General features: G+C 42.9%; 1 protein-coding gene across 5 annotated transcripts in view; it reads right to left on the bottom strand.

Moving 5' to 3' along the window:
• Positions 1-2865, bottom strand: part of PRKCZ (protein kinase C zeta) — a 157006-nt gene extending 154141 nt beyond the window's left edge. For 2 of the 5 annotated variants that reach the window (XM_084651865.1, XM_084651869.1), the window contains exons 1-2: positions 2573-2619; positions 1132-1355 (exon numbers count right to left, since the gene is read on the bottom strand). In XM_084651865.1, the coding sequence (XP_084507991.1) occupies positions 1132-1202 (71 nt within the window). In that variant the 5' untranslated portion in view covers positions 1203-1355; positions 2573-2619. Of the gene's footprint in view, positions 1-1131; positions 1356-1885; positions 2532-2572; positions 2620-2807 lie in introns of those variants that run through there. The other 3 variants (XM_084651866.1, XM_084651867.1, XM_084651868.1) reach the window with 3 other exon arrangements.
• Positions 2866-14515: the final 11650 nt, after the last annotated feature.

Here is a 14515-nt window from a genome sequence, read left to right as displayed (position 1 = left end):
AAGTTATATTTAGTAAAAAGGGAGGGAGCAGGATTCAAAACTAGATAGAAATGCTCTCATGATTGTTTTAAATTAAAAAAAAAAATTTCCCTACAATGTTAGAGGCCAAACAACAAAAGCAACCTGCTGGTGAAGTTGCTAGAAAATGAAAGTGAGTATAAACCAAAGTGAACCTAATAGGTATAACTGCAACTCTGATGTTTGCATTTCACTCAACATGGGCCAACATCATCAATAGTGAAAGGTAAATTGGATTTTTAAGTTCATTTTAAATAACCAAATTTTAAACAGGTAAATATTCTTACTGGATTTACTAATAATTTGTGTAATAAATAAAATAAATAATAAAACACAAACACTTATTTCCCACACCTTCCTAAATATTTCTCTGACAGACAATCCTTTTGAGCTTTCATTAAGATGGTGGTGGTGGAAATCAATAAGCCAAACAATGGCAGTTGCCAACACAGTCTACAATTTTAACCACAGAACTGATTCCACTAATTATGAAAGTATAACACCAGCTATAAATTATCTGCATTACAGTAGCACCCAAAGGTGTTAACTAGTAACAGGACCCTTTTGTGATAGGTTTTGTAGAAGCCCAGACAATTTCTGCCCCAAAGAGCTTACAGTGTACATCCCCAAACTTTCAATGAGAACTATGCAGGTGGACACAAGCACTCAAGCACAGCCCCACTAACTTAAATGGAAATCTGCCAATGCAGAACTCATTGAAGGACTGGGGCCTAAGGAAAACCAATTAAAATATATTAGCTGTGCCTGGGTTTAACAGACTACATTGTTTTATTAATCTTCAGACTGGATCAGCAAATACATCAATACTTCTGTTTCAAAAACAGATTTGATTAGAAACCAAAAACAAGCCAACCAAAAATAAGGCAGACGCATCTCTCACTAGCTTATAAAGATTCAGGGATTTTAAAAAATGAACATTTTAACATCCAAGTAAATTTACAAACATTGTACACAGAATGATTTGTTAGTATCCATTGGAACCATCAACTCTTTGGTTACTGCATTACTAAATGAGTTCATGGACTATTGTTCGCTGTGAACTGAAGTGACAAACCACACATAAAGCAGCACTGAAAGGACTGTATGACTTACCCATTGTAATGAGCTTTTACTCTGATGAAGTCTCTGTTCAGATTCATTTTCGATCCCATTCTGCTAGGCATGGTACTAATACAGAAGTGTAAATGACAAATACGTTCTGGGCATAAAGATTTGACCAGTTTGGAGGATACAAGCAATCACTAATGTTATGCCAAATTCCAGTGAAGTAGTAAGTGAAATTTACATGTTCTTTTTTCCAATGATATCCGGTCCACCTGCACACACAAGAAAAAATAGAGAGTTTAACAAACACCCAGAAAAACTGGAACACATTAAAATACAGATGTGGTGCTAGATCTTACAATGACTAAAACACATTACTAACTTTACCCACAATATACCATCGAAATCAATGAGACTACTCACTGCCATAAGGCCCTGGTCCTGCAAAAATATGTCAGCTTTTAATTACTTTTGTCATGCTCTCATTTTAATTTTATAAAAGCTTTTAAAAGCACTTAACAAGCAGAGGGATAAGCATTAAAGAAAACAGTAATGTCAAAAAATAATAAGGCCTGTTAACCTGAATAATTTTGTAAAATTAAGTTTAAGACAAGATAAATTTCCAACTGTCAGAATATTAATCTGTCCCCTCAGATGACAAAACTAGGATCTGAATGCCTCAAGAACAATTTCTTTTTCAAAGTTTCCAAATAAAACTTCGCATATTTCCACTTCTGGCCAAAAGTATTGCAAGAAAAGCTCTTTTTAAGAGACTGGGGAAAGGAAGGAACACTTTATTTACAGAAAAGTTGTTTACTCCTCCTTCTTCTAGTCCCACAGTTTTCATGCCACACAGAAGTTTTTCCACTTTCCCATAGGGAAGAAACACTGCTGTATCCCAGACCAACGTTAACTAGGTCTCTAAGGAGAAGGTTCCAGCTGCAGGCTGGCCTCCCTTTACAGGGTGGGAAGGCCTAGTTATGAACCTGTTTAATAATCTGAAGCCCCCCCAGTATATACTGAAGCAGGGTTGTAACAGCTGGGGGGGGGGGGGGGAGAAACCACACAACCGACAGGGTTTGTCAGTCTTTTGAGTATTGGGGTCATTCCTCCCCAGGTGGCTCTGGTTCAGAGAAAGCACGGCCACCCCTCTACAGGCTGGGTCCCACTAGCCGCTTGGCAGGTGTTGCTGGTCCTAGGCTCCGAGTCCCAACCCGGGGCGTTGTGGTCTCTGCACTGAGGAGCCGGGCAGTCTCCCTGCCCCACGGCGGAGCGGAGGCGCTCCCCCGCTGGGGGGCCTGCCCCCCGGAGAGCGTTCCGCGCTGGGTCACGGCCGGCGTGTGTGGGTGGGGGGGCTGGCTTAGTGCCCGCAGGCTCCTTGCCCACGCGGGGGTGCCCCAGCTCGGCTCTAGGTCTGGGGTCCCAGCCGAGCGGAACGAGCTACGCCCCCCAGCACAGGGGCGGTGAGGGGGGGGGCGCTATCTCCTACCTGCTGCGGCGCCAGCTGAAGTGGGTCCCCCCCAGGCGTGCGGCCCGCGCCCCCCCCCCCCGCCGCCAGCCCCTCAGCCTAGCCCCGCCCCGGCTTCTCCCGCCCCCGGGCTAGAAGTTGCCCGAAGTCCCGGCAGGAAGTTGGGGTCGGACGCGGTTCCCCCCTCCCCGCGCCTTCGGCCCCCCTCCTGAGGCGGCGACCCAGGGCCCGGCTCCCCCCCGACTTCCCTTCCCACCCCGCGCCCGGCTCAGCGGCGACCCCCGCCCGGCGGCTGCAGCGGCCCCGGCGCCGCCGCGACTCCTCCGAACATGGCGGCCCAAGCCAGCAGGTTAGCGGCCGCAGCAGCCAATGGAGCGCCTCCCACCCTACCTGCCGACCAATCGCAAGCGCCGCCCACCTGAAACCAATCCCCAGAGGGATACCGCCCGGGCCTGGCCAATCAGAGATCGGCACCCGTTACCTGGCGAGCTGAGGCGAGGCAGCCAGTCATAACATAGGAGGGGGCAAGGAGAGCACCTGCAGCCAGCGGGGAGAGGGAGGGACACTAAGCTGCCGAGGTGGGGTGGCAGGGTTCCCACCGGGGGGCTGAGGAGATGGGGGTACGGGGCTTGGTGTCTGGATTCCTGAGTCCTGGTTGTAGGTGGGTCAATGGGAAGTGAGTCCTGGCTCCAAGGGCTCCTGGGTTCTATTCCCCTTGCTACCACCAATTGACCTTAGGCATATCCCTTAACCTCTGTGCCTCGATTTACCCCTCTCTAAAGTACGCTACAGTTGGAAGTGGAAGCTTAACCCATTTGTGTTTCCAAAGGGCTTTGACATTCTCAGCTGGAACACACTGTGGGAGTAGTGTGGTCATAATCGCGTGGGGCATAGGATCCAACTCCACCGAATCAGGGTAGCATAAAAACAATCCTGTTTCTGTAGCATCCTCAGTAAAAGATGGTAAGTCAGTGATGTCAATGGTAGATCATGCCCAGTGTATTCCACTCTTCAGTATAAGTGTTTTCATTCTTAATTTTAGGCCTTTAACAAATACTTTAAATATATATTTTTAAAAGCAAAAATATTACTTAATATTGTTATGTAATCATTTTCAAGGCTCTCTTAGAACAGTAGAGGTCTCCACATCCCTCGGTAAAAGGCATCTGTTGCAAGCCAATTAATAAACTCATTTACAAAGAGAAATCTCAAAGTGGGATCAGAATCTAGGTTCCCAAGTGAGAGATTTTCCAGTTTCAGCTAAAAGAACATCTCTACTATCTCAGGAGGTTTGCAACCTTTTAAAGGGTAAGATACATGATGACAGGATCAAATGTATCTGAGCATAACTGACAAACCAATAGATTAGATACTGATAATATGTTACAACAATTGTTTTTGTTTCAGCTAGGTATTTCACTAACAAAACAGACACAATCCAAAGATTATCTAAATAAACCCATACAAGAGGAAAAAAGCAATCAAAACAAACAAAATGAAGATACAAAGGAAATAACTAAACAAACAATATTAAGAATAACTCCAAAGAGCTAACCCTGATAAAAACCTGAAACAAGTAAATAAAATACTTTTGCCTGAACAGCTTCAAAAACAAGCTGCAGGGAGTCCCTGTCCTACAGAGCCTCCAAAGTGTATCAAAAGAGACATCGATGGCCGACCTGCCCATTGGCTCAACTCAGTGATTTTTCATTATAGGTTATGCATAGATTCTTTTGATCTCTCCATCCTTCTGTTTCTAGGCAGTGAGGCAATGTGGTTAATACCCAGAGCATGAGATTAGGTATTAGAACTACTGGGTTCTGTTCCTTACTCTTCCACTGGAGGCGTCATAATTTGCACTTTGAAGATGAAAAGTATTGCATACATGTTAAGCACTAGTATATGTGACCTGTGTGACTGCTGCTTGTCATGCTGGTTTTAATCTTATTGTTACTTTGTGCTCTCCCTTCAGTCAGTTTCATCCACCCGTTGATTCTCATCCTATATGTAAATTATGCACCCTTCTGGAGAATAGATAGTTTTTTTGATATGTTTGTATAGCACCTAGCACAATGGGCCCTGATCTCTTACTGGAGTTTCTAGGTGCTACAGCAGTACAAATAAAATACTAAGGATATCACTGGAAGGGAGATCTGGGGTTTTTTCTACTGTTTTTGTAGTCTAGTCATTAGAGTAGGAAACTATGAGTCAAGACTCCAAAGTTTTGTTTCTGATGTTGCCACTTATTCACTTTGCAATCCTCAAAGAGCTTGAGTTAGCAACCATTATTCCTGTTGAGTAGTACTTACTTGCACAAGTAGTCCCACTTAAGTAAGAGTCATGGTTTCAAAACTGGCCCTTAAATCTCTCTGTCTCAGTTTCCCTATCTGTAAAATTGAGATAATGATACTTACTTCACATGGCATGGAAATAAATAATTAAACCTGAAAAGCAACAGAAGCTCCTTAAACAACAGGTGCTGTGAATTAATTAGGGATGAGCTTTTGTTCTTTTTTTCAAACACAGTTTAGACAAAAAAAATTCTATGTACATTTACAGCACTTATAACAACACGTTCATAAAATGAACATATTCCATTATGTTTTTTTCCACTGGTCATTCAATACCCTTTAATCATTTTAACAAAAATGTCCTAAGTTTTAATGTCTCTTAATATCACAGTATTTTTTTTTAAAATGTATTCATTTCTAAATTTGATGCTCTCCATTTCAGGGGAGAAAGGTCAGTAGATGGCACTTTTTAGAGATGATGTCAGTTTTCCCTTTATGGATTAGCTCACAAGGTTGTAACTGCATTACAAGCATAACATATTGTAAGATCATTGTCTCTGGCGTATTTTTTTGAAACACAACCAACTTCTGTTGGCATAGAGCTGTAAATCCTGAATATGTTCCTGAGCTCAATTTTTTTTTCAGCTAGCAGAATATTGCATTTTTATCTGACATTAACTTACCCTCAACCTAATAAACTGACAGTTATCAAACCATTACTCACTAGAGCTAAAGTAAAGGACCCGAGAATGTCCCTCCCTATTATAAACCCCATTTTTGAGAGGGTTCTAACTCAGCCATTTTAATTTGTGCCAGATTGAAAGGAAGTATTCAAGCTGAGGCATTATTTAAAAAAACATTGGGGAGAAAAATACCTTTGTGTTATCTTTTTTTCATACTTGAGAGCAGACTCTAAAGTGGACTGTTCAGTTTGTCGTAAGGGAAAAAATTACTCCTTGAAAATATTTGAGTTGGTTGAAGTGTGGCTACTATCAGATCCAGTACAAATAGAGGAGAGCAAGTTTGGTTCTATTCTGCCTCAAGCATCAACAGCAAAACTGGGGACTTTCAATTCTGCATTCCCTTCCTTGGGGGGTGAACTGTGATTGAATACAAATGCAGTAACATCAGCAACCAAAACCCCTTGAACTAAAGGAGCTCTCCTTTCGTATGAGATGGTAGCAGGCTTTTTTGGGGACTGGGGCTAGCCACTAAAGCAAAGTTTGGAGACTAAACACCTTTGTGGCTGTGAGTGTGAACTCCTTATATAAGTAGGGTGAGGACTATCCACACCCACCCAATGAAAGGAACTGTCCTAGAAAACTTAGAATAACAAACACCCAAGAAGTTCAGACATTTTTCAGATTATTCTAATCAGGAATCTGATCCAGCTTCCATTGAAGTTCATTGTAAAGTCTCACTGAGCTGGATTGGGACCCTGTTACCTAAAAGGATGACATGCATTTTGACTGAGAAATCTCTGCAAATGGGGGGTCAAGTTATGTGCCAAATTACATACACCCCAACCAATCCCATTGACTCAGTGGATTTACTTTGGCTTTACACAGGTTTCATCAGAATCTAGCCCTCAATTACACATATTTTATATCCAGATGTGCATTCAAATTCAGGGGGTATCCTGCCCCCTACACATACTGACAGGAGAGCTTTGAGTAGGTAGAGAATGCAGCAATGGGCATTTATTTGCCCTGTGGTACCTAATAAAATATCATGTTAAAGAATCATTTTTTAGCTGTATGCTACCAACATCCAGAGTACTGGTTTCAGGATGTAGTGGCTTCTGAGTTATTTCATGGTGCCTGTAGAAGTTAAAAAGCATGACTTTCTATAGGAATGTATCTTTACATAGTTCCAGTAGGTGGCAAGATGGTCTCAGGGAACTGCTTTGGGGAAAAGTTCAGCTGAATACCTGATGTTCATAGATCATAGCTTCCTTCATTTTAATGTTGTTCACAGGGTACTGAGCACTGTTCTTTCTAAAAAGTAGTTTATTGGGGGAAGAAAATGAGCTTCTTTGGGGTAAATAGTGGCTTTAACCCATAGTCTTGTACTGGGAAGTAGGGAGCGGTCCAAGCATATATGATCATATCTTACTCTGGTGCAGGGCTGTTCCACCCACATTTCCGCAGAAGGCACTGGGTGTCAGATGCACAGCACCTCCGAACGCCTGGGCAGGGAGTTAAGTGCGACTGCTGTGCTACCTCTTTAAGAGGATGCAAGGTGCTTCCCTCTGCCCCCTGGTCCCAGGTCCTCCTTGCCCTTCCTTACCCCCCTCTCTTTAGCAGTGAAAGAAGAGACTGCAATTATACTGGGAAAGGGAGAAGCTGCATGTATTTTCTCTTTTCCATGAGCACCTGGGATGGTATCAGTCCCATCTGGTCTAAAGTGAACTGAAGATTCCCACAGGGATGTTGTTTTCTTCCTGCCCTGAGTCCATAGGTGCTGGAAGTAGAGGTGCTGGGTGTACTGCCACACCCCCTGGCTTGAAGTGGTTTTCATTATACACAAGGTTTTCAGTTTGGTTCAATGGCTCTCAGCACCCCCATTATAAAAATTGTTCCAGCTCCCCTGCCTGAGTCAGAAAGGTACTTTAGCACATCTAACTGCAAGCATGTGAGCAACCCCCTTGACTTTAATAGGACTGTTTATATGCAAGAACTTAATCGCATGTTTAAGCATGTGACTCAATCAGGGTCATAAATTTATCCCTGAATGTTCATTAATATTCCAACTCCCCAAACCACTCTGAAATGGTACATATCTGTCACCATAGGAGGCACAGCTCTCTTTCATAAAAATCTCTTTATTAAAAAATTGTAAAACTCATTTGCTTTTGAGAAGTACTTAAGGGAAATCCAGAAGAAGAAACTAAAAATAGTTTATTTTAGACTCTGTACGGAACAGATGGAATCTGCTGTCCTCCGTGGCAGGAATAATACTCTGAAACCTCTGAGAACGCCCCCGCCACCCTCTAGGATGAGCCATTCAGAGAATCCAGTTGACGACTGGCTAAAATGTGAATTTTACACTAATACCGGGACAAAATGGGAAGGATCCTGTGTTTAAAAAATAATCTACATTAGTGAATAAAGAAAAATGTCACTTGGCATCTTACCTGTAATATTTGCTGCAAGTATCTTTGCACACTTAGCTAAGAAATTAGGGAGTGAACAATGAAAAGATTAATATATTTTAAGGCCAAAAGGAATCATTATGATATCTGGTCTGACGTCCTGCATAACAGATGGGACAGGAATAGATAGACCCAGGTGCCTCCTTAACTTATCCCAGGAAGTTATTCTGGTGGGTGCTTAGGAATCTGTACATAATGTTTATTCTTGGGACAGAACAATTGCTTCTGAAATTACTGAGTGTGTATATAATTATTTCCTCTTTTATTGCATTATAGCACATTATTTCTTCTTTATACGTACACTGTTGTCTCGTTGTGACCTAGCAATAGCCACATTTGCTAACTATCACAACGAAAGCCAGGTAAATACAGAGCTGATAGAACTTCAACTTTTCCAAATGAGTCCAGCCCACCTCTGCAGATCACCCACATCAATTTCTTCTTCATATTTTTGTGCACAAAATATCTATAAAGTGCAAGCAGCTCATGCATTTACCCATTGCTGTTGTGCCAGCTAGACTTGCTGTAAAAAAAAAAAAAGGGAGAGAGAAGATGATCCTAATACTTATTCCTTCACAGCATGTGCTACAGCTTCAGTAGACTGGCTGACGTTTTAAAGATAAGAACAGTCCCAAAAAAGAGGTTTGGGTGTATCCATGATACACAGTACAGCGGGACTGAAAGAGATTTGAAGCCAACAGGAATTTTGCCTATGTAAGGACTGATTTGACCAATTTAAAATCATTATTAAGAAGTACTTTTCACATGGCAGAAAACAACAAACCAAGGTTTCTCTTTGAATATATGAAAACATATGGTGACTTATGGTAGTGAATCATACCATCAGTGAAAACAAGCTGTGAAGGAAGTGGGGCTGCTCTGTGATAATTTATAAATACTGTATGTGACTTGTTTACTGGGATATTTACTGTCTGACTATATTGGTTTAGTTGAATCAGAAATGGGGTATAAAAACAAGCAAGAGGTGAAACAATGGCTCAAGAGAACAGAAAATACTTGAGGATTGTTACAGGACAATGGACGAGCCATTGGCTCTGAGGTCACTAGCTCTCTATTCTGCTGAGCCCATTGGACGGGTTTTTGGCTAGCAGAGCCAGAAGCTACAGGATCTGAGAAGATAAAGGAACTAACTGGATTAAAAAGTGATTCTTTCCCTAGCTCAGGAGAACAGACTGAACTGAGGGCTTGTCTACGCTGGCAATGTTAAAGCACAGCCGCGGCAGCGTTTTAACGTGGCTTGTATAGTCACGGTACAGTGCTGGGAGAGAGCTCTCCCAGCGCTCTACAAAACCCACCTCCACGAGGAACACAGTTCCCAGCACTGTCTACACTGGCGCTTTACAGTGCTGAAACTTGCAGTGCTGAGGGGGGTGTTTTTTCACACCCCTGAGCAAGAAAGCTGCAGCGGTGTAAAGTGCTAGTGTAGACACTCCCTATGGCGACCAGATACTCCATACAATTAAAATACTGGAGGCTTTTAAAATAGGTTGGACAAACATCTGTCAGGGATGGTCTAGGTTTACTTGGCCCTGCCACAGCGCAGGGGGCTGGACCTGATGACTTTTCAGCATCCCTTCCAGCCCAACGTTTCCTTTATTCTATGACACACACACACACACAGGCACCCATTGCGGCATTTGAAGAAGCGAGGCCTGCCTCAGCTACCCTCAGGGGTTGCTAAGCCTTTGGGTAAGACGGACATGCATAAAGACTTTTTAAAATATCAGGGGGTAGCCGTGTTAGTCTGTATCCACAAAAACAACAAGGAGTCCGGTGTCACCTTAAAGACTAACAGATTTATTGAGTATAAGATTTTGTGGATAAAAACCCCACTTCGGTTTTTACCCATGAAAGCTTATGCTCAAATAAATCTGTTAGTCTTTAAGGTGCCACCGGACTCCTTGTTGTTTTAAAATAGTTTCTCTCTAAATGCTTTGTTTCTACTATTAATATTTAACAGTAAAGATGGTTGTCTGCTCACTGTATTCAACAATGCTCACAGATGCCTGAAGGGAAGAGGGATCAGTAAGTGGTTAAAAGACAGAATACAAAGTTTACGAGGAAATGGTCAGTTTTCACAGTGGAAAAAGGTAAATAGTGGGGTCCCCAAGGATCTGTACTGGGACTAGTACTGTTTAACATATTCGTAAGTGATGTGGAAAAAGGGGTAAACAGTGAAGTGGCAAAGTTGGTAGACAATACAAAATTACTCCAGATAGGTAAGCCCAAAGCTGACTGCAAAGAGTTACAAAGGGATCTCACAAAACTAGGTGATGGGTAAGAAAATGGCAGATTAAATTCCATGTTAACCAGTGCAAAGTAATGCACATAGGAAACATAATCCCAGGTATACATATAAAATGATGGGATCTAAATTAGCTGTTACAACTGAAGAAAGATCTCAGAGTCATGGATAGTTCTCTGAAAACATCTGCTCAATGTGCAACAGCAGCAGTCAAAAAAGCTAACAGAATGCAGGAACCATTTGGAAAAGGAGAGGTAATAAGACAGGAAATATCATAATGTCACTATATAAACCCATGGTACGCTCACACATTGAATACTGCATACAGTTCTGGTTGGCCCATCTCAAAAAAGATATATTAGAATCGGACACAGTACAGAGAATAGCAATAAAAATGATTAGGGGTATGAAACAGCTTCCATATGAGGAGAGGTTAAAAAGACAGGGACTGTTCAGATTAGAAAAAAGAGGAACAACAGGGGATATGATAGAGGTCTATAAAATCATGAATGGTGTGAATAGGGAAGTGTTATTTACCCCTTCACATAACACAAGAACCAGGGATCTCCCAAGGAAATTAAAAGGCAGCAGATTTTAAACAAACATAAGGAAGTACTTCTTCACACAACTCACAGTCAACCTGTGGACCTGCTGCCAGGGGATGTTGTGAAGGCCAAAAGTCTAACTGGGTTCAAAAAATGAGAAGTTCATGGAGGATAGGTCCATCAATGGCTATTAGTCAAGATTGTCAGGGACACAACCCCTTGCTCCTGGTGTCCGTAAACTTCTGACTGCCAGAAGCTGGGACTGGACGACAGGGGATGGATCACTTGATAATTGCCCTCTTCTCTTCATTCCCTCTGAAGTATCTGGCACTGGCCACTGTGGAAAGACAGCACACTGGGCTAGATGGACCGTTGGTCTGACCCACTATGGCTGTTGTTGTCCTTAAGAAGTGCAGGTACTGGGACTTAGACCTGCTGGGTAAGTCAGAGGCACCGACTCCATGGGTGCTCCGGGGCTGGAGCACCCATGGGGAAAAAATGGTGGTTGCCAAGCACCCACTGACAGCCCTCTCATCAGCACCTCCCTCTTCCCCCAGTGCCTCCTACCCCCTGGTGGGCTCCACCGATCAGTGCTTCCCCCTCCCTTCCCACACCTCCAGCCCACCGCAATCTGCTGTTTGGCAGCATGCAGGAGGGTGGGCGGGGGAGGAGTGAGGACATGGCACGCTTGGGGGAGGGCGTGGAACGGAGCAGGAAGAGGCAGGGTGGGGTTGGAGTGGGGGTGGGAAGAGGCAGGGTGGGGGTGGAGCCTTGAGGGAAGGGGTGGAGTGGGGGTGGGGCCTTAGGCAGAGCCAGAGTCAAGCACCCCCGGCACAGTGGAAAGTCGGTGCCTGTGTTATAAGTACTGTTGATACACAGGATACCGGGACCTGGGCCTGATCTAAGAGTGGAAGAATTGTGGAGTTTCACCCCAGGATCGGTAAAAAGCATGAGACCTGACCCCTGAGGGGAACACTCAGAGACCAGAAAGCGGACAGAGGTGCACTTAGCTAGCACAGTAACCATGACCCAACCCTTTTTTCTCTACACCTAAGGAGTTTCACCCCCTTTTCCTCTCTCCCCACCACTGACGTTTTCCCCTCCCTCATCCCCAGCTTTGACTGTGATCATTTTTATTTCCCCCCAAGGACTTGCTCCTTGTTTATAAAGAGGCTTTTCCTTTGAAAGAAAAACATCACTTTATGAACACAGACCCCCATTGCCCAGCTTTAAAGAGAAGGGGATGAATCAGCGGATATAAGGTATGTGTCCACTCTTGTAATTTTGAAGTACAAATTTTGTTGCTATATTCAAGGTTTTCATCTCCCCTTTGCAATGGGTATGAGAAGAAGAAAAATAAACATGAAAATCATGAACTGGCATTTTATACAATTTTTAATTATTAAGCTATGCAGTTTGATGTATTCATTAGCAAGCAACTCAGCTAGGATATTCAGATGCATTTGCTTATTCACTTAAATCAGCTAAAGTACTCTACTAATTTTGGTAGCTTAAGAGTCAGTTTAACATTCATTTAGGTCTGGCTTTCTCCATATAAGAGACTGTTACATATCAAGTGGAAAGTTCAGAAAAAAAGGAAAACGAAAGAATGTGTTCAAATGGTTAGCTCTGGGGACTGGGTGGCAGGACTTCTGTGTTCTAGTCCCAGCTGAGTGAAGACTTGCCATATGACCTTGGCAAGTCACATAGGGCCAGGTTTCTAAAGGTATTTAGGTGCCTACCTCCTCTCAATATCAATGGGAGTTAGGTGCCTAAATGCCTTTAAAAAGCTGGCCCTCAGAGCCTCATTCTCCTCTGCATCACCTGGCAGAGTGGTAAGTAACCCACTGCAGTCAGAGTTGCACTGCTATGAGAACAGAGTTAGGCATTTAGCCCCAGATGCTCAAAGGTATTTAGATGCCTAATTCCCATTGATCTGAGATACGTTTGAGGATTTATCTGGGCCTGACTCAGCTCCATTCAACTCAATGAGAGATTTCCATTGGCTTGAGTGGTGATGGAGCAGGCCCTCTGTGCCTTGGTTCACTAACCTGTACCAGGGGTCGGCTAATTTACCTGTTTGTGAAGTGCTTTGAGAAAGTCAGAAGACAGGCACCATAGAAATGTAGAGCATCATTCCTTTGTGATCATGGTAGTGGTGAAGACATGAGAATCAGGAAGGTTTCTAAATAAATGTATACCACCAGGAAACTCATCTCTTCTAATCCTCCCAGCTCTTGTGCACTTCTCCTTTGGTTCCCCTCATGTTTCTCTTTAACTTTCACTGTGCCACTAATGGGTGTTTAATGGGACTGATAAGATTTCCTTGTGGGTGAAAAAAGACTACTACTTGATTTAAGGCATCCTTCTGAATCTTAACTCATAAGGTAAATACAGTTGCTTAGGAAAAGGTCCTTGTAGTAATCATAGTGATTACATAACAGTCTCCATCTATGGAGCAGGAGTACACGTCCTGCTATACTCATGTCACGTGATTTAGAATCTTCAGATGGATTAGGACTAGTCATTTCTCCAAGGATTTGAAGATTTAGTTGGGATTAGAACAAAGTGGGTTCAGAGTGAGATCTAAATAAGGGACAAATGGAGCAAGTTGGCCATTTGTTCTACTACAAAGTTCTACCTCCTGGTCTTCAAATGTCTGAAATGAAGTGTCAGCTAAGAATGAAAATTGATTGACCATATCTTCCTCCTTTAGCAACAAGGCCCCATCACTAGAACAAGCAGCAGGAGCCGCATTTTGATCTGTGCTCCTTACTAACGGTCAAATCCATCCCACTCACCGTACTAAAGCAAGTAATTCCATTACCGAAAAGCATTCAGGGACTACCTGGCTGAGTAAGATGAATGGAATTTGCAGCTCGACCCTGCAAACATTTACTCATGTGAGTATCCCCACTGCATTGCGAATATTTGCATAAAGTTTTGTCACAAGAAAGGGTTCTCCCAGGAAGCGTTGCATGAATAGGGAGTGATCTATACATGCCTGGACTCATTGTCTGAGCCTTCCACCCATGATATGATAGCAAGGGGACATATCCTGCTCCCACTGAAGTCAATAGCAAATTTTCCATTGACTTAACTGGGAACAGAATTGGGCCCAATGCCAATAAGCTAAGATAGATACTGCAAAGAGTTGGTATTTGACTATTGTAGCATAAAATAGAGCCAGGCATATATCATCTATGAGTTAGCAAGATGATATATAAAACCACAAATCACCATGGTAATTCTTTGCAAATCAGTTTGCTGGATTGAATACTAATGTTATTAACCCACATTAAAACAGACCAAATAATGTTTAACAGTTACATTAAGATGACACTTATTTGTTCCTGTCAAAAAACAGGTTAATGTATCAGTAAGTTCCAAGAGCTATGAATACCAATGATATCTTTGGGGACCAAGCTTCATTTCACAGATTACTGTTGAGGAAAGTTAACCTGTTTACATACTAGAGAAACCTATTCTGGTTAATAATGATTTAGGGGGAGATTTTCAAAGGCACAAATGGACACATTAGCCACATTCAAAGTCATGCAGGTGGGCTCTTGTGCCCAACATGATCCCCACTGAAATCAATTGGGCTCCACATGGCACAAGGGTCTGATTGCAGGATTGAGTACATCATGTAGATACCCTGCATGAACACCACAGATGTCTTGTTGCAGTGCAGGACAGAGCAAAGTA

The sequence above is a fragment of the Lepidochelys olivacea genome (assembly GCF_965140295.1).
Source record: "Lepidochelys olivacea isolate rLepOli2 genome assembly, chromosome: 18".
Lineage (NCBI taxonomy): Eukaryota > Metazoa > Chordata > Testudines > Cheloniidae > Lepidochelys > Lepidochelys olivacea.
This window is presented reverse-complemented; position numbering and strand designations above follow the sequence as displayed.